This window comes from Bubalus kerabau, chromosome 5, assembly GCF_029407905.1.
Source record: "Bubalus kerabau isolate K-KA32 ecotype Philippines breed swamp buffalo chromosome 5, PCC_UOA_SB_1v2, whole genome shotgun sequence".
NCBI lineage: Eukaryota > Metazoa > Chordata > Mammalia > Artiodactyla > Bovidae > Bubalus > Bubalus kerabau.
The window spans coordinates 10,395,160-10,419,335 of record NC_073628.1 but is presented as its reverse complement, the minus strand read 5'-3'; the positions used below and the strand labels follow the sequence as shown (position 1 = coordinate 10,419,335).

At 44.9% G+C, this 24,176-nt stretch overlaps 1 protein-coding gene across 1 annotated transcript; it reads left to right on the top strand.

Moving 5' to 3' along the window:
* Positions 1-689: 689 nt before the first annotated feature.
* ASRGL1 (asparaginase and isoaspartyl peptidase 1) lies at positions 690-23,614 on the top strand. Its single transcript, XM_055581073.1, has 7 exons — positions 690-971; positions 1,559-1,759; positions 10,493-10,635; positions 11,309-11,466; positions 20,793-20,911; positions 21,848-21,958; positions 22,305-23,614. The coding sequence occupies exons 2-7, from the start codon at positions 1,570-1,572 to the stop codon at positions 22,508-22,510; spliced, it is 927 nt and encodes a 308-aa protein (XP_055437048.1). The 5' UTR covers positions 690-971; positions 1,559-1,569; the 3' UTR covers positions 22,511-23,614.
* Positions 23,615-24,176: the final 562 nt, after the last annotated feature.

Below are 24,176 nucleotides of genomic sequence, written 5' to 3'. Positions count from 1 at the left end.
TGTGGTCGCTAAGAGTCGGACACTACTGAGCGACTTCACTCTCACTTTTCACTTTCCTGAATTGGAGAAGGAAATGGCAACCCACTCCAGTGTTCTTGCCTGGAGAATCCCAGGGACGGGGGAGCCTCGTGGGCTGACGTCTCTGGGGTCACACAAAGTCAGACACGACGGAAGTGACTTAGCAGCAGCAGCAGCATGGTAACAGTAATCTAGGGAGGCTGGGTAGTGGGGAACATTGGTGAATGGTTCAATCATCTGGATGGGGGTGGGGGTGTCAGAGCCTTTATGGGACAAAGAGGAGTGTCAGTGTCACACACACACACACACACAAAATTGTACTTATGGTTGAAGGAATTTAATAGCTGGGATCCTGAGGCTCAGAGGAAGGGTTTCAGACTCTTCAGTGAACTGCAGGCAGAGAACCAGACCAATTACAGAGGTTATCTTTCTGATCTCTATCAAATGTTAAGGGGTGAGACAATTAAAGGGAAGAAAATAACTAGCAAGTCTGCGAAACATCCCAGGCAGAGGAAGGACTTCAGTGCGTGGACTGGGGCTTTTTAATTTTCAATTACAAAACCTTGACGCATCACTTCTCGCCACCCACCCCACCAGCGGGCCTCACACCGAGGAGGAGGAGGAGTTTCCCGCATCCCAATAGGAAGCTCGCGTGGGCGGGGAGGCCAGCATAACTCCAGCCCCAGGAGCCGGGAGGCGGGAGTCGAGCGCGCGGTGGCTACGAGGGCAGGAGTCCTTGCTCCCCCGCCGCGCGTTGAGGCCTTACGGTAATTCTGCGGGGCTCGGTGCCCCGCCCTCGTGCGCAGGCGCAGAGCCGTTGCCCGCCGAGCGGTTGCCGGCGGAGCAGTTTCCAGAGCCTCTTTGCGGCGAAACCCGCTTGTGCAGGATCCGAGACCTCCAGGGCCGCTCGCCCGAGCCTGAATCCCTGGAGTCCGCCTCCTGCGGCGTCCTCGGTAAGTCGACGGGCCCTGCGGGAAGCCGCCTCCCCAGACCCGGGAAGGCACCTCGTGGGTGCCGGGGCCGATAGTGGGAGGGCGCTGGCGAGTTCTAGCCCCCAGGCCTCCCCCTGGCCCCGCGGCGCGGGTGGGAGCGCGGACAGGCCCCTGGGAAACCGAGGCTCGACAGGGGGCCCGGGAGGAAGGCTGGAGCTGCGGCCCCGGGGCGGGGTAGGTGTGGGTGGCTGGAAGGGGCGCCATCTCCGCCCCTTCCCGGCCCGGGCCTTGAGCCGGGGTTCCCCGGGGAAACTGAGGCCGGATGTCAGCGGGCAAGGAGGGGGCGCGGAGCATCGCACTGCTGCTGCGAGGCGGGCAGGTGCCCCGGGCAGGGCAAGGAAGGGCACCCTGGGCTTTTCGTGCAAAGTTCACACCCAGCCGCCTCTTCTGCTCGCCGGACTGCCTGGGTCTCGGGAATTCGCCTGAGGTTGTAAAAACTGCCCCCGTCCAGCAGTGGAAACCAGACCTTGTCCCCAGCGGGAGACGTAAGCCCCATGCGGTTCTCTTGGACCTGTCTGAAAGAACGCTTTCGTCTTCCTAACCCCTAGGGTCCACCGCCATGAACCCCGTCGTCGTGGTCCATGGTGGCGGAGCCAGCAATATCTCCAAAGACCGGAAAGAGCGGGTGCGCCAGGGCATCCTCAGAGCCGCCACCGTGGGTTACAACATCCTCAAGCAGGGAGGGAGCGCCGTTGACGCGGTGGAAGGAGCCGTGACAGTGCTGGAAGACGATCCCGACTTCAACGCAGGTAAATGTGCACTGCGGCTAGTGACCAGCGCCACACCGGGTTCAGCTTCCCACGCCAGACAAACAGAACCTTTCTAAAGTGTCGCTGGATCTCTTACCTAATATGCTGAAAAGGCTTAGTTTTTCTACCTGTTGACCAAGTTGCTTTGGGGCTTGCCTGGTGACTCAGGGGTAAGGAGACCACCTGCCAATGCAGAAGACTCCGGTTCCATCCCTGGGTGGGGAAGATCCCCCGGAGAAGGAAATGACAACCCTCTCCAGTACTCTCGCCTGGGAAGTCCCACGGACAGAGGAGCCTGCTGGGCTCCTCTGGGGGGTCCATGGGGTCGCAAGAGAGTCAGACAAGACTTAGTGACTGAACAAGTTGCTTTAAAGAATTTTAAAATTCATTATTCACCCTTTCTTCTTTAATCTGCTTTCTGGATTTCACATACCAAGAGGCTGTTTTATTACATCTTTTTATGGGGTAAGGGAATAGACTGCTTACCCCACAAAACATGGCAACCTTGGAGCTTCAGGGTGTCATTTGAATGGAGGGAGTGAGGCCATGGAGAGACTGCAGGAAAAGGCAAATCACTCCACATTGGTAGGTGGCAGATCTAATAAGCATGGGAACATACACTAGAGGCTTGTCTTGCTGGATAAGTAGCCCTCTGTTTGTGCCCACCAGAATCTGAAAAGTTTATTTAGAGGCCTTATCTAGGTTCAGCCATGCATACCATCCAGATGATCTCAATACCACATCTCAAGTCTTTGGACAGTTTCTGGTGCAGGAAGGCAAATGGAAGGCGCCTTCCAAGGAAAGAGGAAGGGGTAAGGGCCTCTGATTGCCCCATCACTCCACCCGTCGTGACCGGCTCTTCCAGTCCCACACACTTTCTCTTCTGCAATGTCCCTTGAGCAATTGTTTGGGTGGCTAATTTTGGCCGCTGTCTACCTGCGTTGGAGGCAGATGCCACAGCAAGAGTACAGGCACATACAAAAGAAAACACAGGTTAAGACAGTTTATCAGATCCCAGATACCTTTTTCCACCAAGAGTCTCATGATTCAAACCATTGTTCCTAAGTCTTATAGGCTGGGAGCCAAACCACTCAGAGCATTCACCTGTGTCCTGTTATTTAATAAAAGTGACACGTTTTATTATCAGGTATGAGCACACAGCATTCTGTTTGGATAACGGCAGAGCTGCCTCCTTGCAAGGCAGTAATAATGGCCAAGGCTATTCTGTTTTGGAGGAGAGCTTGTCTCACTGGAGACTTTTCAATGTGCAGGAAGGACAGGCTTTGTTGGCCATCATTCCCGGCTTGATGAGGGAAGCCCTGCGTGTGCCGTCATGTCCTCCAGCCCAGGACACAGAGATGGCAGCGGAATGATCGTTCCAGTGGGAAACAGAACATGCCCACCTGGCCTTGAGGAGAGGGAGGTCGGCAGCCTTAGGAACTTAATCTGGTTGTAAATACCATACATGTTAGCCAGGGGAGGCGGTGCTGTCAGGCTTGAGACGGCCTGGGGGCAGGATACCCCAGACCAGAGCCCTCCCCTTCTCCTTTTTCAGCCCGGCACCTTCCCTTGCAGGTTTGATGCATCTCAACAAGCCCAGCTTGCGGCAGGATAGCGGGAGTGGAGATTGAGTGGTCCCTCCTCCCCCATCCGGGTAGAATGTTCAATTGCAAATCCCAGTAGCTGATCCCCTCGCCCAGGTGTGACGGGGCTTGGTGTCCTCAGAACCATAGCACATTGATCCATGGTGAGAGGGCAGTGGCTGTTTCCCGAAGCCCCTTTTTGGTATCAGGCGCTTCCTTGGGGGCCCCCAGTCTGGCATATGAGACAGCAGTTCTACTGGTTGATCATTCAGATGCATTAAAACCTTGGACAGTACTTGTGTCGACGCAGCCACGGTGGTTTTATCTGTTAGTAATTTAAGGTACTGCCTTACTGTTCCATTTTTCCTTTCTCTCAGCCCTGCTGCTTGTGAGGGTTATATAGGAGATGGAACGTCTTTTGTCCAGTTTTGCATATCACAGTCCACAACCTTTGAAATGTGACCTCAGTCACTGTCTGTGTGATGAAGGTACTCCTGCTTGGTACTCAGCTTCTCTAATCTCCTAACAGTGGTACGTGGTTTCCATGGGGACAAGGGAGAGTTTGAGTTATGCCAGATGCGGAGTCCACACAAACCAGGATATGTTAGAACCCTCTCTCAGAGAACGGAGGCCAGTATAATCTGTTTGCCAGTCCCTCACCAGTTAGGAGCTCTGGTGGGTGGCCTCAGACTCCTTTGGCAGTTGCCATGGGCATTGCAGAGAACACACAGGACATGCCATTACTGCATTAACCAAGTCACTGTGTTTTGAGGACAATCCGGCATCCGCGATATAGTGGCCATTCTTTCCATGCCTCACATTCTTGCAGGCAAACCCAGATGACCCCTCCATACACCCTGACCCCACAGAGGCCCACTTCTGTTGTTTCACATAAATGCATTCACAAAGAGTGATTCTTTTGTGTTTGGCTTCTTTCACTCAGATCAATCCTTTTTTAGAGTAATAATCATCATAACTACTGTAAGTGTCTACTGTGTACCAAACCATGGTCTAAGAAACATGCCTGATTAACTCACTTAATCTGCACTTCTGTCCTGTGGTTGAGAGAGAGAGAGTGAAGTCACTCAGTCGTGTCCGACTCTTAGCGACCCCATGGACTGCAGCCCACCAGGCTCCTCCGTCCATGGGATTTTCCAGGCAAGAGTACTGGAGTCCTGTGGTTAGGTGTAATTATTGTGCTCATTTTTCAGATGAGGAAGCTAAGGCACAAAGAGATTAAGTAACTTGCTAGAGATTAAGTAACTTGTCAGATTAAGTAACTTTCTAGAGATTAAGTAACTTGTCAGATTAAGTAACTTTCTAGAGATTAAGGAACTTGTCAGATTAAGTAACTTGCTAGAGATTAAGTAACTTGTCAGTGTCTTCTACTGACATAGAAAACCTAAAATCTCGGGATTAGAATACTTCTTAGAATTGTGCCACCCATACACCTGACATCTGTCACAGAAAAGAATTTCAGGAAATCTAACCAGTCATCAGATACTGAGTAATGGTTCTGTCCCCTAGCCTCTGCCCTGCACTCTTTAACCCATAGAATGAGACATAACTGCCTCTGTGGCTGTTTGTTGAGCCAGAGTTTACTAGATGCCCTTCCATCCCTTGCCAGCAGCAGCCTGTGGGGGGACTCATTAAGCTCTATGCCTGTTAGCAGTCAGGACCCGGTTGGCTGACAGTGCCCACTTCTTCACAGGAGACCTTCATTTGGAGCATGGCATTCTGGCCTCCCACCCTCTCTAAACCAACGGGGTGCATTTGGCGAGCTAGGGACTAGGGAGCTGCAGCTGCAGGTTCTCGTTTCTCTGAATCCGGAGCCTGCATTCTGAGTGGCTCCCTTCTCATTTCCCACTTGTCCACTCTGCACATTGAGGAGAAAGAGAGCTGGCTGAAAAGAAGGAAATCAAAGATCTGGGGGTAAAGGTGGAACTTTTAATAGCATACTCTCCACCTCGAGCTCTGTTTTCTGTTTGTCTTTCCCAGCTCTTTTCAGCAACCTCTACTGTAATCCTCTAGAGGGACTATGTGGGAACTGCATACAAAAAGCTGAGCCCTGGCAGTTACTGAGTTAGGTGGCAATAATTTGCATTCCTGACAAAGTTTATCTGAATGTCTGTTAAAGCATTGTTTACATTGTATTGATCTTTCAATATAGGTTTCATTTTATGTTTGAAGCTTGTTTCATAACAGTTTGTTTATTAAAAAGTAGTTTATTTATTAGACAACAGCAGTTTAAATTTGAATGTTAGGAATATTCTTTAGAGACTCAGATTGGCACCCAAACAGGGACCCTTTGCTTTCACTGGAATTGAGCAGTTTTTACACAAACTTTAGTTAATTTATTTTCCCTACAGTTTTCTCTACAGACTTTTCCCTACAGACTCTGTCTGGTTGCCACGAGTAGGGGCTACTGTTCATCTCAGTGTGCAGGCTTCTCGTCTCCGGGGCTTCTCTTGTTGTGGAGCACACGCTCTCGGCGCACGGGCTTCAGCAGTTGCAGCCCATGGGCTCAGTAGTTGCGGCCCACGGGCTTAGTTGCTCTGAAGCATGTGGGATCTTCTCAGACTAGGGATCGAACCCGTGTTCCTTTCATTGCAAAGTGCATTCTTAACCACTGGACCACCAGGGAAGTCCCACCTTATTCTTAGTTTTTTGAGATTTTTTAATCATGTATGGATGTTGAATTTTATCCAGTCCTTTTTCTGCATCTGTTGAGATGATCATATGGTTTTTGTTTTGTCTATTGACATGGTGAAGATTGACTGTTTGATTTTTGAATTTTGAACCAAGTTTTCTTCTCTGGGATTAACACCACTTTGTTGTGATATATGTACATATATATGTGTGTGTTAGTCAGTCAGTTCAGTCGCTCAGTCGTGTCCGACTCTTTGCGACCCCATGAATCCCAGTATGCCAGGCCTCCCTGTCCATCACCAACTCCCGGAGTTCACTCAAACTCACATCCATCGAGTTGGTGATGCCATCCAGCCATCTCATCCTCTGTCATCCCCTTCTCCTCCTGCCCCCAATCCCTCCCACCATCAGGGTCTTTTCCAGTGAGTCAACTCTTCACATGAGGTGGCCAAAGTACTGGAGTTTCAGCTTTAGCATCATTCCTTCTAAAGAAAAATGACATATATGTAATATATTCATAAAATGCTGGGTTTGATTTAATGGTGTTTTCTTAAGATTTTGCATCTATGTTCATGAGAGATACTGGTCTATAGTTTGATTTTCTTATAACATCTGTCTGGTTTTGAAATGAGGATGATGCTGGCTTCATATGATGAATTGAAAAGTGTTCCCTTCTCAACAGTTTTTCTCGAAGAATTTATATAAAGTTGGCATTATTTCTTTGTAATATTTTGTAGATTGGTTTTTGGTAGATTGGTAGGTTGATTTTTGTTTGTTTTGATGGAAAGTTTTTATCCAAAATCAAATTCCTTAATAGGCGTGGCACTGTTCAGGTTATCTATTTCTTCTTTGAGAGAGTTTTGTCAGTTGTCTTTCAAGAAATGTTTATATTTTATATAAGTTGCTGAATTTGCAACATTTCTGTGTTATGCTTTTGATATCTGTATGGTCTGTAAGAGGTTCCTTCTTTCCTTCCTGATATTTGTAATTATGTCTTTTTTTTTCTTTGTCAGTCTGGAGTTTATCAAATTTATTGTTCTTTTCAAAGAACTAGCTTTTTGGGGGGATGGATTTTGTGAATTTTTCTGTTGTTTTTTTCTTTTGCTCTTTTTCTGTTCTGAATTTCATTGATTTATCTTTGTTATTTCCTTTGTTCATTCAGCTTGCATTGGAAATAATTTACTTTTCTTTTTCTTTTTAGATCATTAATTTGAGACTATTCTTTGCTGATATATGCATTTAATGTTTTAAATTTTACCCTAGAACTGCTTTGATTTTTTTTTACCTGTTTTTATATGTTGTCTTGATTTTCATTCCACTCAAAATGTGTTCTAATTTTCCTTGTGACTTCCTCATTATATCATGAATTATTTAGAAATATAATACTTAATTTCCAAATATTTGTGGATTTTCCAAATATCTGTTACTGATTTTTAGTTTAATTGTTACAGTCAGAGGATATGCTTTACGTGATTTGCATTCTAATTAAACTTCCTAAGGTTTGGTTTTTGGCTCAGAATGTGTTCTACCATGCCCATTTGCACTTGAAAAGAATGTACTCTGCTGTTGTTGTATATAACAATAAGGTCAAGTTCATTGGTAATGTTGTTCATACCTTCTGTATCTTGATTTTTTATTTCTACTGATTACTGAGACAGGAGTATTGAAATCTTTAATTGTAATGGTGGATTTGTCTTTTTCTCCTTTGAGTTCTATCAATGTTTACTTCACGTATTTTGAAACTGTTAGCTGGTGTATAGATGGTTGTCTTCTCAGTGAACTGACCCCCTATATCCTTGCTTGGTGTCCTTATTATTATTTAATGCTCCTTACTGTGAAGTATGCTTTGCCTGGTGTTAGTATAGTTGCTCCAATTTTCATTTGATTCATTTTGGCATGGTATATAATTTGTCCATTCTTTCACTTTTAAACTATTTGCATCTTTATATTTAAAGTAGATGTTTCATTGGCAGCATATCATTATGTCCTATCTTTTCATACAATTTGACAATCTCTACTTTTTATTCGGGCTTCCTTGGTGGCTCAGATGGTAAAGAATTCACCTGCAAAGCGGGAGACCTGGGTTCTATCCCTGGGTTGGGAAGATCCCCTGGAGGAAGGCATGGCAACCCACTCCAGTATTCTTGCCTGGAGATTCCCTGTGGACAGAGGAGCCTGGCAGGCTTTTAATAATGTTTAGACCATTTCCATTTAATGTGATCACTGATATGGTTAGGCACAAGTCTGTCATCTTGCTATTTGTCTTCTCTTTATCCAGTCTATTCATTGTTCCCCTTGTCCTCTTTTTCTACTTTTTTCTGCCTCCTTTGGAATAATTGAATGTTTATAATTCCATGTTACCTCCTTTGTGGGCCTAGTAACTAAACTTCTTTTTTAAAGGTTGTTTTAGAGTTTATAGTATACATCTCTCACTTATCACAGTCTGCCTTCAGAGCAGATCAGATCAGATCAGTCGCTCAGTCGTGTCCGACTCTTTGCGACCCCATGAATCGCAGCACGCCAGGCCTCCCTGTCCATCACCAACTCCCGGAGTTCACTGAGACTCACATCCATCGACTCAGTGATGCCATCCAGCCATCTCATCCTCTGTCGTCCCCTTCTCCTCCTGCCCCCAATCCCTCCCAGCATCAGAGTCTTTTCCAATGAGTCAGCTCTTTGCATGAGGCGGCCAAAGTACTGGAATTTCAGCCTTAGCATCATTCCTTCCAAAGAAATCCCAGGGCTGATCTTCAGAATGGACTGATTGGATCTCCCTGCAGTCTAAGGGACTCTCAAGAGTCTTCTCCAACACCACAGTTCAAAAGCATCAATTCTTCGGTGCTCAGCCTTCTTCACAGTCAAACTCTTACATCCATACATGACCACAGGAAAAACCATAGCCTTGACTAGACGGACCTTTGTTGGAAGTAATGTCAAACTGCATGCATAATAGAAGAACTTTATGCAGCACACGCCTGTTTCTCCTTTCCTAGCCTTTGTGCTACTGCTTTCATATGTTTTCTAAGTGATAAGTTACCCAATGCATCGTTATGATTTTTACTTTGAACAGTGATATTTTAAAGATACTATAAAAGTAAAGGGAAAAGGGATTTCTGCTTATCCACATGTTAGCCATCTGCAGTGTTCTTCATGCTTTGGGGGAATCCTGATTGCCGTCTGCGGTCATTTTGCTTCTGCTTGAAAGACTTCCTTTAACATTTCTTGTGTTTCACAACTGCTGTTGATGACTTTTTTTTGTTGTTAGCTTTTGTATGTCTATAAAAGTCTTTGTTTTGGGTTTTTTAAAGATAACTTTCACTGTGTGTAGAATTCCAACTTGACATTTTTTTTTGCTTTCAGAGCTTTAAAGATGTTGCTCCTCTGTCTTCTGGTTTGCATTGTTTCTGGCAAGAAATAGACTATCATTTTTCTTTTTCCTTCTATGCCTAATGTGTCTTTCTCTGGCTGCTTTTAACATTTTCTCTTCTCATTGGCACTAAGCTGTTTGATCATGGTGTGCCTGAGTGTAGTTCCCTTCGTGTTTCTCTTCCTTGGACTTTGTTGTGTTTCTCTGATCTGTGAATTTATAGTATTCACCAAATTTGAAAATTCACCATTTCCTTAAACATTTTTTGTCCCTCTGTCTCACCTCTCTTTTGGGGATTCCAATTACACGTGTGCTGGACTGCTTGAAACTGCCCCTGAGCTCAGTGATAAGCTCTGTTCAAGTTTTTTTTCAATCTTTTGCTGTCTTAAGTTCATTCTTCTTTCTGTAGTGTCTAATTTGGTATTAATCCTATCCAGTGTATTTTTCATTTCAGACTTTTTCATTTCTAGAAGTTCTCTTTGGGTCCTTTTCATATTTTCTTCCACATTCTGGTACATATGGAATAGTTACAACAGCTGTTTTAATGTTCTTGTCTAATAATGCTATGATTTATACCATTTCTGAGTCTGTTGCTATTGACTGATTTTGTTGTTGTTGTTCCTCATTATGGGTCATAATTCCCTGTTTCTTTTTGTGCCTGGTGATTTCTTATCAGATACCAAACACTTCTTAGGTGCTGGATATTTTTGTACTCCTTTAAATATTCTTGAGCTTTGTTCTTATCCCTCTGAGGAAACAGAGCCACATAGTGGTTAAGAACAACTACCCTTACAGGTATTATCTAGGTAGAGAACGCTGGAGAAAAGCTGCTAGTTGTAAAGAAAACAGAGTAATGAGACCTGATGGTTTTAATACGTTCAAGGAAACCTAATGTTGCAGTAAAATGTTGCCATGGAGAGATGAAGCTGGAAAAGGAAGTCAAGAGGCCAGATCAGGAAGGGCTTCATACCTTTTATTTTGTAGGTCATGGGGTACCGAGTCAGATTTGTGTTTTTAGAAATGTTCCTTTGACAGAGAAGTAGAGGATGAATTAAAGTAGACAGCTTAGAGAGCAAGCTCTGAAGCCATTTCTAAATTCTTAACTCTTGCTTTTCGACTTCTCTTTGGTTTTAGGTTGTGGATCTGTCTTGAACGAAAACGGGGAGGTTGAAATGGATGCCAGTATCATGAATGGGAAAGACCTGTCTGCAGGGGCGGTGTCTGCAGTCCGCTGTATCGCAAATCCCATTAAACTTGCACGACTTGTTATGGACAAGGTATGTGGGACCAAACCACCCTTTCCTAAGGAATTGTCACTGCTGCACTTCAGCAACCAAAAGGGGTCTAAATGTGGGGAAACACTTGAGATCACTGTTCTCCTAAAAGTGTATGAAAGAACAAAAGCAATGTTATTATTTAAGTTTCTCAAGGAAACCAAGATTCTGACTCATGATCACTTGACCAGGTGTTACATGTTATCTTCCTGTATTTTCTTCAGCCTGTTCTCAACACGTGGTAACATAACATATTCAAACTGAAGAGACCAGCTGTGTAAATAGCATGTATGGGAGAATTCCCCAGTGGTCCAGTGGTTAGGACACTACATTTCCACTGCCAGGAGCTGGGGTCAGTCCTTGGTCAGGGAACTAAGACCTCAGAAACTGTGCAGCATAGTAAATAGATAAATAGCATACATAAAATAAAAATGGATTAAAGTTTAAGATCATATGTAAGTTGAATTCCTGATATTCCATCATTTGGTGGTTTTTGAAAATACAAAAACTCAGAGAGGTAGGCTTTTTTCAACATTCAGAAAATTAATGCCAGTGGAATTTGCATTCTTGAGGCTTTTACCCAGAGAGAACAATTATTTCCACACAGTTGGAACAATTAAAAAGAGTTTAACTTTTTCAAGAAACTAACTATTTTCCCATTTCTTTCTGGCTCCAGACACCTCACTGCTTTCTGACTGACCAAGGTGCAGCAAGATTTGCAGCAGCCAATGGGATTCCAACAATTCCTGGACAACAGCTGGTAACAGAAAGAAGCAGAAAACGCCTGGAAAAAGAAAAGCTTGAAAAAGATGCTCAGAAACCAGACTGTCAGAAGTAAGTGTCATCTGTGGCTCACATTTGGGGGAGTTATCCAGATGTGGAAGTTTGACACATGTCTGATTATCCACATTTCTTAAAAAAGTCTAATATCACAAGGTAGTTTCAGTTTTTGTATAGAATAGTTCACACTAAATAATGAAAAAGCTGCTTTTTTGATTCTGAAATTTAACCTCATTTTTTATTCCTATGAATAGTTTATTCATAGTCAGCTGAGAGTTCCTTTTCCAACATGATTTGACAGATGAATGCTGGGTGTTGATGTATTAATTACGTGCAAGCTTCTCGAGCAGTTTGTTGTCTTCAGTACACTGCCCGGGTCCTCTGTGATCTACACCACCCTGAACTCAGGCACCTTCCACGGGGCAGAGAAGCCCTGGAAAGTGAATTAATCATGTGTTCTGAATTATTGTTTTCTGTGTTACCCATTCAGGAGTGCCAAATAAAAGCCCCCCTGTTTAAAGCAAAACTTGAAAAATACAATTTGAATGTGGCCCAGAATAAGGAATATAATGGAATATAATCTATTAGTTCTACCCACCCTTTTAGATTTGTAATGTTTAATCAGAGATATACTTTAGTATCACCTTAAGAGCTTTTTCAAAATATCCATGTCTGAGCTCCTTTCCTACAGGATCTGATTTAGTGGAGCTGAGGTGGAGAGACCACGCAGATCCATTAGAAAAAAAAGTTTTCCAGGTGATTATGACATGTCCCCAGGTTAAGCATCTGCTTCACAAGATTGGCCATATGTTGGTAGCTGTTGATAATCTCGACCAAAGGTGCTATTGTGTCTGGCGCTGCTCTATCAGTGGCTCATGTCCATTTTAATAGAGATTGACACATTGTTTCCAAAAATTCTGCAACAACACCGTCTCTGCCAGCCTGCACTGTTCTTCCATATAAGCAAGAGGGGCTCCTGCCCTGGGCCTTGCACTTTAGAAGACCCTCACATCACAAATGGGCTTCCCCAATGGCTCAGTGGGTAAAGAAACCACCTACCACCTACAATGCAAGAGACATGGAGATGCAGCTTTGATCCCTGGGTTGGGAAGATCCCCTGGAGGAGGAAAATGGCAGCCCACTCCAGTGTTCTTGCCTGGAGAATCCCATGGACAGAGAAGCCTGGCGGGCTGCAGTCCATGGAGTTGGAAAGAGTAGGACACAATTAAGCAATTTAGCACACAAGCAACAGTGTAGCGCAAATACACAAAACAGTTGGTTTATTGCAGGCCCATGGGGCACCTCTGTCACTCAGCCTTGGCACAGTGTTGCCCGTCCCTTCAACATCCGCTCTTGGGACTGATGCCATTCAGCCCCCAGGGAAGTGCTTCTCTCCATCTCTTGCTCTGTGTCTTGGAAGTAAAGGCCACCTGAGTCTAAAAGCTTGTGGATTATACCACTGCTGACATCAGAAATAGACCCTGTTTGGGGTGTGGGGGAAGAACTGAACAGCAGAAGGACTTAGGTAAGAAAAAAGACAATGTTTTTTGAAACAAATTCTCGTATAACGAAGTGTTGTTTCCCAGTAGTGCCAAGTGTGCTTTTCCTTTCTACATGGTTCAGTTTGCAATTCTGGAGTTATCCACAAATTAATATAATATCTGCAAGATTTGCACTGAGGGCTATAGGTCTAGACCTGCACTGTCCAATAGAAAAAATGAGAGCCATATATGTAATTTAACCTTTTCTAATAGCCACACTAAAAAAGCAAAAAAAAAAAAGTGAAATTAATCATATTTATATTATTGAAAAAGCAAGAGAGTTCCAGAAAAACATCTATTTCTGCTTTATTGACTATGCCAAAGCCTTTGACTGTGTGGATCACAATAAACTGTGGAAAATTCTGAAAGAGATGGGAATACCAGACCACCTGATCTGCCTCTTGAGAAACCTATATGCAGGTCAGGAAGCAACAGTTAGAACTGGATATGGAACAACAGACCGGTTCCAAATAGGAAAAGGAGTACGTCAAGGCTGTATATTGTCACCCTGCTTATTTAACTTATATGCAGAGTACATCATGAGAAACACTAGGCTGGAAGAAGCACAAGCTGGAATCAAGATCGCCGGGAGAAATATTAATAACCTCAGATATGCAGATGACACCACCCTTATGGCATAAAGTGAAGAGGAACTAAAAAGCCTTTTGATGAAAGTGAAAGAGGAGAGTGAAAAAGTTGGCTTAAAGCTCAACATTCAGAAAACGAAGATCATGGCATCTGGTCCCATCACTTCATGGCAAATAAATGGGGAAACAGTGGAAACAGTGTCAGACTTTATTTTTTTGGGCTCCAAAATCACTACAGATGGTGATTGCAGCCATGAAATTAAAAGACGCTTACTCCTTGGAAGGAAAGTTATAACCAACCTAGATAGCATATTCAAAAGAGACATTACTTTGCCAATAAAGGTCTGCCTAGTCAAGGCTATGGTTTTTCCAGTGGTCATGTGTGGATGTGAGAGTTGGACTGTGAAGAAAGCTGAAGGCTGAAGAATTGATGATTTTGAACTGTGGTGTTGGAGAAGACTCTTGAGAGTCCCTTGGACTGCAAGGAGATCCAGCCAGTCCATTCTGAAGGAGATCAGCCCTGGGTGTTCTTTGGAAGGACTGATGCTAAAGCTGAAACTCCAATACTTTGGCCACCTCATGCAAAGAGTTGACTCATTAGAAAAGACTCTGATGCTGGGAGGGATGGGGGCAGGAGGAGAAGGGGACGACAGAGGATGAGATGGCTGGATGGCATCACCGACTTGATGGACATGAGTTTGGGTGAACTCTGGGAGTTGGTGATGGACAGGGAGGCCTGGCGTGCTGCAACTCATGGGGTCGCAAAGAGTCGGACACGACTGAGCGACTGAACTGAACTGAAAGTTAACTCATTATACCCCAAATATTATTTCAACATGTAATCCAAACCAATATTGTAAAGCAATTATCCTTCAATTAAAGATAAATGAGTTTTTTGAAAAACATGTAATCAACATAAGAAATTATTTCTGAGATATTTTACACGCTTTCGTGCTACATCTTTCAAATCTGCCATGCATTGTGCACTGACAGCATGTCTTACCGGGGAGCGCCCGCATCCCTGGTGCTCCGCAGCCAGCGGTGCTGTGTTGGGCATTGCAGGTCTAGACAGAACCTGCACAAGGAACCAACTCTATGCTGGCAGCTAAATGGATGCTGAATATTAGAATTATGAATGGTTTTATTCTTATAAACATACTTAAGATTGAGGGACTTCCTTGGTGGTCCAGTGGTTAAGATTCTGTGCTCCCAATGCAGGGGGCCTAGGTATGATCCCTGGTCACGGAACTAGATCCCACACACAGCAAATAAGACCCAGGGCAGCCCCCCCCCCCAAAAAAAAACAATAATACATAAGGTTGAATTAAATTTTTTAAAATGTTGAAATGTTCAACTTTTAGGTAATTTTTATTTTAAATGGTTCTATTCATTAATTATAATAAATGTTTGCTGCTGCTAAGTCACTTCAGTCTTGTCCGACTCCATGCGACCCCATAAAGGGCAGCCCACCAGGCTCCGCCATCCCTGGGATTCTCCAGGCAAGAACACTGGAGTAGGTCGCCATTTCCTTCTCCAATGCATGAAAATGAAAAGTGAAAGTGAAGTCGCTCAGTCATGTCTGACTCTTTGCAAGCCCATGGACTGCAACCTTCCAGGCTCCTCCGTCCATAGGATTTTCCAGGCACGAGTACTGGCGTGGGTTGCCATTGCCTTCTCCAATAATAAATGTTTAGACCTTAATAATTTTGTGAATTTTAGAAAAAACTAAATTTTGAAATTATATCTACAAATTACTTTTATTCTCTTTTTTTGGATTTGCCCTTAATTTTGATGAAAATATATGCTGATGTACACTATAAGTATAGTTACATTTCAGTTTCTAATTCCTAGACTACTGAAAACGTGTACAAGTCAAGATTTTGATAGAAAAAGAATACTAAAATGGAGCTCATGAAAGAAAACTAAAAGAAAAAAAGGAGTAAAAAAATCTTCAAAGAAACGGTCTGCTTTAAAAGTAAGCAGTCTTCTTCCAGGATAACCCACATAAAATTCACAAAGAGAACATTACAGATTCTTTGTTCAGTGAAGATTTAATTATGTATCAAAGCAATGAAAATTAGAAATATTCTTGCCAAATCCACAACTTGAACAGTTCAGATAAATCCTGACAACTTCATGTTCTTTACTAAAGGAAGATTTAATTGCTAATCACAAAGAATCATAACACCAGAAGACATGTGCAGTTATTGGAATTGCAGGGGAAAGGCTGAATAAACAGCAGACAGTTGTTAACCAGAAAAGGCAAAGATAAAAAACATAGATGTAATGTTCTTGAAAGAATAATATAATATTTGGGACTTCCCTGGTGGTCCAGTGGTTAAGACTTCGCCTTCCAATGCAGCCAAAAAGCCAAAGCGTAAAGCAGAAAGTGTTGTGATAAATTCAATAAAGACTTCAAAAACGGTCCACATCAAGAAAAATCTTTAGAAAACTAATAATATTTGGCCAAGTGTAATGGTGCTTTTTATGACCTCATCACATAGTGTTTATAAAAAACCACGCAAGGGCTTCCCAAGCGGCTCAGTGGTGATGAAGCCGCCTGCCCGTGCAGGAGACATGAGTTCGATCCCTGATCTGGGACAGTCGCACATACCATGGAACAACTTAGACCGTGCCCCACAACTATTGAGCTTGTACTCTAGAACCTGAGAGCCACAACTGTTCAACCCATGTGCCACAGCTGCTGAAGCCCGCCTGAAGCCCATGCTCCGCAACAAGAGAAGTCACCGCAGTGAGAAGCCCTCGCACCACAAGAAAGAGAGCATCCCCCCGCCCCACACCCCGCCAGTCCACAACTGGAGAAAAGCCTATGCAGCAACACAGACCCAGCACGGCTGAAATAAATAAATAAATAAATAAATTTTTTTTAATGGGACATTTCTAAGCTTAGTAAAGCATTATTTCAAAAGTTGATAAAATGCCAAACATAATTAGGGGGAAAAAACTAATGATGAGTATCTAGGAGAGAGAATTCAGATAGGTTCGTTTAATGGGTAATAAAGCGAGAGATGAAATCATGTATGAAGTTTAAAAAAACTCAGTTCCATTAGAATGTACGATGATCAGAAGACACGTTGAAAAAACAAGGCACGCCTGTAACAATGGGGCTAACATGGTAGGTGCATGAAAGGTGTGTAAGTGCGAGGTTTGGCCAAGAGTCCAGAAGTGCTCTGTGTGGCACGTCCAGCTTACAGTGAGTTTGCTTCTAGGAGACGAGCCGTCAGCTGCTCCAATGCTGAAAGTGATGTGGGACCGTGGAGGGTCCGCTGCGAGATAGTCTAGATGTGGCCGAAGCTGGAATGGCTTGATTAGGCTCACGTCTGACCTTACAACAGACTTTTATACCAACTAAATGCCATTAAAGTAATCAAATTAAGTAAGAAGAGTTAAGCAAAAATTACAGAAGTTCCTCAAAGAACAAATCATGGACTTTAACAGAATATGAAATGAATTTTGAATTTTCATGATCCTAGTTATTTAGTCCGAACTGTTCCTCTCTGTTGATAAGCTTAACAGAAGCTTAAAAAAATTTTTTGTTGGGCTTTTACACTTATTAAAGGATTGGAAATCTTTTTTAAAGTTTAGAGAAACAAAGCCAAAAGTGCATGTGAGATATGCAAGAAAAATGACAGCCTCATAAAATATAATGAAATTGAAATAAGGGAAAATAGTTGCCTAACTTGAAGGAGAAGATGCATGTACAAATGATCCTGAAACCAGTTTGTATGGAGACTGTTATTCTGTTCATTGTAAACTGAAGTGTAAGTATCACTTGAAGAGAGACTTGAAGAAAATTAAGCAGCGTACTGTGATTTTCAATTTTCTTTATACCAGCATTGAAATTTGAAAGAATTTAAGATAGTCTGCATGGATTGAGACACTGCTGAAGAGATGACAAAGTGACTGTAATAAAGTGACTATGATTTAAATGTTCAAATTAAAATATTTAGTGAAATCTCCTTGTTAACAGCTTATCATTCGCAGCCTCATATAGCATTTGAGTGCAGTAATGTAAAAAATCAGGATTCATTTCCAAAGCTAAGTATTGCTTTAGGAGTTTTGTATATAATTCCAATGCTACTGCCTCAGCAGAGTGAAGCTTCTCCAAGTTAAAATTAATTAAAAACTTGTTAAAGAATTATTAATGCATTGAGTCAAGAGGAGTTGTGTTATTTGGGGCTTTGTCAACAGAATACATGTTACGTGAAAATGTTGATCATAGGAACATGGTCCATGCCCCCTGAGATGAAAGCAAGGAAAGTCAATTTTACGGAATAGATGCATTATAGTGTATGATTGCGTACGTGCCTGTGGGTTTTTCCCCCTCATCCAGCCATCACCGCTGATCAGAGTATGTCATGACAGTAGTTAGATTCTCATCATCGGTAGTTTGTCAGCTTTCAGGCAAATGAAAACCGTAGTTTTACAATATTGCTCAAGATACATTTATCATGGTAAGAGGATAGAACATACTTATTATTTCTAAGTGTTAAACGTGTGTGGGCCTCCTTTTGCCTTTGCATTTTTGCCTCGACCCCTTGCACATGTTGGGGGGCTGCCACCAGCTGTGACAGGTCCAGCCTCCTTCCCACCCTCTCCTCCTGAAGCACCCCGACACAAACCACTCCCTCTACGCCTCCCAAGAGGTCTGTTTCCTCTCTGGTCTCCCTCAGTCCACGCACCGTAGCCAGAGCGGTTCTCCTAAGATGACTTTTATAGAAGAATAGCACACAGTCTTGAGCGCGTAGATCGTCTACAGAGCGCTGGACGAGTTTTCACAGGGTGGACAGTGTGATCAGCGCCCAGAGCCAGATGGAGCCCAGCGGCCCCCCTGCGTCACCACCCCCTCGGCTCCCAACTCCGGGGACTCTGGTGCCCGTGTCTGGTTTGGTCTTCTGTTGGGCGCCTTCTTGCCTCAGGTTCCCGAGACCTGTCCCCTCGTCGCGTACAGCAGGGTCCGCCCTCGCTGTGGCAGTGTGCAGTCTCCTGTCTGTGTCACAGGTTACTTACCAGGGCGGGCGCTTGTGTTATTTGCAATTTGCCGATATTACAAACGGTGCTGCTCTGGACCTTCTGTCTGCTTTCTTGGTGAACTTACTCCACATTTCTGTTGGATAGAAATGTAGGGATAGAATGACTGAGTCAGGGACTTCCCTGGTGGTCCAGTGGTTAAGACTTGGCGCTTACACTGCAGGGGTTGTGGGTTCAATCCCTGCTTGGGGAATTAAGATCCCACATGCCGTGAGGCGCAGTCAAAACATAGGGAAAAAAAGGAAGGGCTCCTTTCCTCCCAAAGTGCCGTGTCAGTCCATGTCCTTGGCAGCAGTAATTGAGGTTTCCAGTCCCTGCTGTCTGTGCCCAGACTTGATGCCGCATCTCTTTTCATTTTAGCCATGCCAGTGTATAGGTTGGGGTTCCCTCATAGTTCAGTTGGTAAAGAATCTACCTGCAATGCAGGAGAGCTTGGTTTGGTTGCTGGGTCGGAAAGATCCACTGGAGAAGGGATAGGCTACCCACTCTAGTATTCTTGGGCTTCTCTTGTGGCTCAACTGGTAAAGAATCCGCCTACAATGTGGGAGACCTGGGTTGGATCCCTGGGTTGGGAAGATCCCCTGGAGAAGGGAAAAGCTACCCACTCCAGTATTCTGGCCTGGAGAATTCCATGGACTGTGTAGTCCATGGGGTCACAAAGAGTCGGATACGACTGAGCGACTTTCACTTTCAGTGGAAAACTTAATGGGTGCGGTGGTAAGAACAGTTATTTTTAAAACTTAACTTGTATAATATCATATATGAAACGAGTCGCCAGTCCAGGTTCGATGCATGATACTGGATGCTTGGGGCTGGTGCACTGGGATGACCCAGAGGGATGGTATGGGGAGGGAGGAGGGTTCAGGATGGGGAACACATGTATACCTGTGGCGGATTCATTTTGATATATGGCAAAACCAATACAATATGGCAAAGTTAAAAAATAAAATAAAAATAAATAAATAAAACTTAACTTATATCATGACACCTCTCAGCTCAAACTCTCCAGCGTCTTCTCACCTCGCTCGAACTGAAAGCCCTTCCTATGGCCTGTAAACAGGATGACCATGTGACTCAGTGTTCACACTGGCTCTTAGTTTTGAGAGTGAAAGGGAGGGGCAGTATTGATTAAGCCAGGACAACAGGCATAAGCAGGACGGACCTGGGAAACCCAGATGTACCGTCACCCCTCCGTCAGAGCCTCATGGTCTGCCTGCTGGCCGTCCCTCCAGCCACAGTGGCCTCCTTGAATTTCCATGAACTTGGAAAGCATGTCCTGCTTCAGGAATGTTCTTCACCAGCAATCAGCATGACTTACCCTCACTTGCTTGAGAGAGGCCTTTATAAAACCACCTCTGCACCATCGCGTGCCCCACGTGCTGCTATAGGCTATAGTTTATTTCTGTTGAGTAAAACCTGACATAGTTCATTGCTGTCGTCCCGTGCCCCAAATGCAAACGTTCTGGGAGAAGGGACTTTGTCCTCTTGGTTTTCTGCTGTGTCCCAGCACTTAGAAGGCTGCCTCCAATATAGTTCACTATAGAATCAGGGTGGTGGGTATGTGTCTGTTAGTATATAATTTCCTTCAACTTTTGTACTTCAAGATTTATAATAAAATGTTAGAGTATATGGCTAATTCATGTTGATGTATGGCAGAAACCAACACAATATTGAAAGCAATTATCCTCCAATTAAAAATAAATATAAATTTTAAGAAATGTTAGAGTAAAACCGGCTTATTTCATCTTCATAGCAAACCCCATGACACAGGCGAAGTGAGGTGTGTGGACAGTTAGTATCACCTGGGCGGTCGTCCCATCTCATACCTGCAAACTCAGGGCCTCTGGACTGGGATGGGGAGCTGAGGATCCAAAGGATGCTGGTGCACCCAGAAGTTTAAGTAGTGCTCAATTATTTATATCCCAGTTTTATAGGTGGGGAAAATGAGACTCGGTCACCCAGCTAGAAAGTGATGGTGCCAGGACCGCACGGACCCTTTAAAGTTGAGGTCTAAAGGTGCATCCAGCAGTCTGACTGATGTGTGGAATGTAAACCAAACAGGTTTTCTTCGCTGTCACCATGAGTGGGGAATGCTGGAGTCAAAGCATGTCCCGTGCGCCATTAACATAGAAGTGTATTAAGCCATGTAGTCACCTGTGGAAGTGTCTCATGTCCAGCCTGTCACTCTGTTTTTTGGCAGAAACTTGGGGACTGTGGGTGCTGTTGCCTTGGACTGCCAAGGAAACCTGGCTTACGCAACCTCAACGGGGGGCATCGTCAACAAGATGCCGGGCCGCGTCGGGGACACGCCGTGTGTAGGTGAGCTGGATGGGTGACCCCTGCCCCTGCCCTCCTCCGGTCGTCTTGTCCTCATTCTCCGGTCTCTGTCCCCTGCCCCATTTCTTTCTTCCTTCATCTCTTCCTCTTCCTGTGGCAGCTGTAGAATTTCTGGGGGTGGCCTGAGTTGGGGACGGTTGCCCAGGGACAATGTGGAGAAGGTGGCCTGTACAGTAGGTACCTGATTCCTAAATGCTGTGTTTGGGAATAACTTGGGAGGGAGGTGGAGAGGGGGTGCTGAAGTCACCCCAGCACCCCCGATGGCTCTTTCTTCTCTGTAACCCGCTTCACGATCTACAGACTAATTATGCCCAAAGGCTTAAGTACGTGAAATGTCTTCCTAGGAATGGGCTCAAATGAGCAAACTAAGAAAGCTGACAGTTTAAGTCTGCAGTTATTAGACTGGAGTGGCGTAAGAGCAGCACAGTACCACTCGGTATTACAGGGAATTCCCTAGTGGCCCAGTGGTTAAGACTACGCATGCCCAGTGCGGGGGGCACAGGTTTGATCCCTGGTCAGGGAGGATTCTGTATGCTGCACAGCCAAAAAAAAAGGATATTACACATCGAAGTGTTCTTTGCATTAACCCTGGAGCACATTATCTAATTCCCAGGAGTGTGTGTGTTTGGGAGAGGGTGCATAGAGGGTGTATATATGTTTCATCCTGTGAGGGCTGTGTAGATTTGCCCTGTGTAGAGCTACCCTGGTGTAGCTGCTCCAGGAAAGGTCAGGCCTGCCTCCCCGAGGCTCCCCCTGTCCCCTGATTTCAGAGTATTCGCATAGTGGTCACTAGCGCACCTTGGCATGACACCCTGGCACTCTTGGGATTTAATTTTCATGTAGCTTTAGACCTGTAATATGTGTTTGACTTTCCTGACTGTTGCTGCTCAGTTAGAACCAATCCCCTTCCTTGAGCAGGATCTGGAGGTTACGCTGACAATGACATCGGAGCTGTCTCAACGACGGGACACGGTGAGAGCATTCTGAAGGTGAATCTGGCCAGACTCGCGCTCTTCCACGTTGAACAGGGTATGTGGAACCAGGAAGCTGCTTATAAATAGATGGAGAAGGATGGGAAACCCTTGCTTTGCTTTCAGGTTGAATCCCTATCTGTTAGGGTGCAGAAAGAGAATTTGGAATACCATTTGCCTTCTGCCTCCAGGGGGCAGAAGAGAGACTCTGAGCCTGGGTTCATATCAATGGAGTAGAGGGGCCTTGTAGAGAGAGTTAAGAGTCGTTGTTTGAGACATTCAAGTAGAAATCACTTACCAATAATCTTTGTTAACACGCTTTGTTTTTTTCATACTGTAAATAATTTCCCCATCAGATTCCTTTCAGTAACTTGTGCTGTTCTCAACCTCTCATTGTTTTTCAGGAAAATCACTAGAAGAAGCTGCCAACGCATCACTGGGTCATATGAAGTCAAAGGTCAAAGGCGTAGGTGGTATCATCATGGTCAACAAAGCAGGAGAGTGGGCGGTGAAGTGGACCTCCACATCCATGCCCTGGGCAGCTGCAAAGGACGGCAAGCTGCACTCGGGAATTGACTTCGGCGACACGAGCATCATTGACCTGTCCTAAGCCCCCAGAAGCTGTATTCTAGAAACTAGCTTGGAGGTGACGCACGGTCTCCTGGTGTGGAGACTTAGCTTCATCAATTAGATCTAGAAATAGAAAAATTCTGCAGCCTGTCACTCGTTTTGTTGCCTTGATCAGTGTCTGGTTGGGGGCGGATTCCAAAGTGTGTGAGAAATGCCCATGTTAAGATAAAAATAAGACCAGTGAAGATGACCAACTCCATGGAGCCTCCCTCATGAATAGTCCCCATTGTCTGAGGTTAGAAAGAAGAAACAGCAAGATCTTAACAGTACAGAAAGGGCCTCAATGCAGGGAATGGTTTTGGAGTTGGGGGACCTACAGCAGTAACAGGCTGTAGGTTCAAGGGTATGGGGGGTTCGGAGGAGAGGGCTCTGGGGCAGGACCCAGTGCAGGGCGTGGCAGGCAGGAAGGAGCCAGTGGATGCGGTGAAGGGGACACGGCAGCAGAGTTAATGGAACACTGGATGTTGCAGAGCTCATTCAGAGTCAGAAGAACATTAGGCAAAAGAAACAGAAAAACTGGTTTTGTTAGGAAAGTGCAGGTCTTCTCTGACTTACCAATACAGACGTGTTTCCAGATGCTGTAAAAGGACCCTCTGCTGACCCCTGGCTCTCAGCTGCAGGTGAAGGGTCGTCATGGGCACCCTGGAGCCCCTCCCAAGATTAAGAGCTTTCTCAGGCTCACTCCCGAGCGCGCTCACTTTGTTTCCACGCCCCCAGCCAGCTTCCGCCTCCCAGACCCCCGGTTCTTCACAGTGAACTGTGGGGCTTGTGACCTCTCTGCCTCTCCTACAACAGGAAGGGCTAGTCAGTGTCCAGATGACCCCGACTTAACAGCATCCATGACTATCCAGTGCTGTGGGTTCCCCCAGCTGAACTGGGTGTCCACTGTGGTCAGCATGGTAGAGAAAGTCATTTCCTTGGTGGAGAGTATTCCTATTAACCTCTTTACACTGGAGACAGTACTTTTGCTATGACATATCTGCTCATTTTTTTATAACCTGTCAGGGCTTACTTTCTCTCTGGAAAGAAATTGCTTCACTTTAAATTCCATATGCCACTAATAAAATATATTTTGAAAGAATAACAGTGTGGTCAGGAGTCACTGTTGACGAAGACCAGAATGTACATGACCTCCCTTGGTCTGTCAGTTCAGACAGGTGAACTTGTTAGACCTCTCAGCCTAAGGGTGGTGTGTGGAAGTGATAAGACCACCTGCCTTGAGGAGACTATTTGAGTTTCCAGAAGAATGGAGTTTTGGGGGGATGGGCTAAGGAAGAGGCCCAGCCACACTGCAGTAATTAGCAGGGCTTACGGATCCGTCTTCTTGCCAGTTGCCGACCTTCAAGCCAGATGGTCTCACAGGCCAAGCCCCTGTCCCCTGACCTTCCCTGCACCCATGTCCTCTGCTCTGAGCCCGAGAGAGAGAGAGAGAGAGAGAGATGGACGCCGGCCGAGTTTGAATCTTGCTTATCCCCACGACCTGGGTGACCCTGGGGCAGGATAACTTCTGAGAATGTGGTCATCTATAAAGTAGGTCACTCTGACGATTAAATGAAACAGAGGCCAGCTGCTCAGTGTTTTATCTCCAGAGCCTCTGGACAAACAAAGTGGCCAGGCCCCAGGGGAGTCCATGTGGTTGTGTCCTT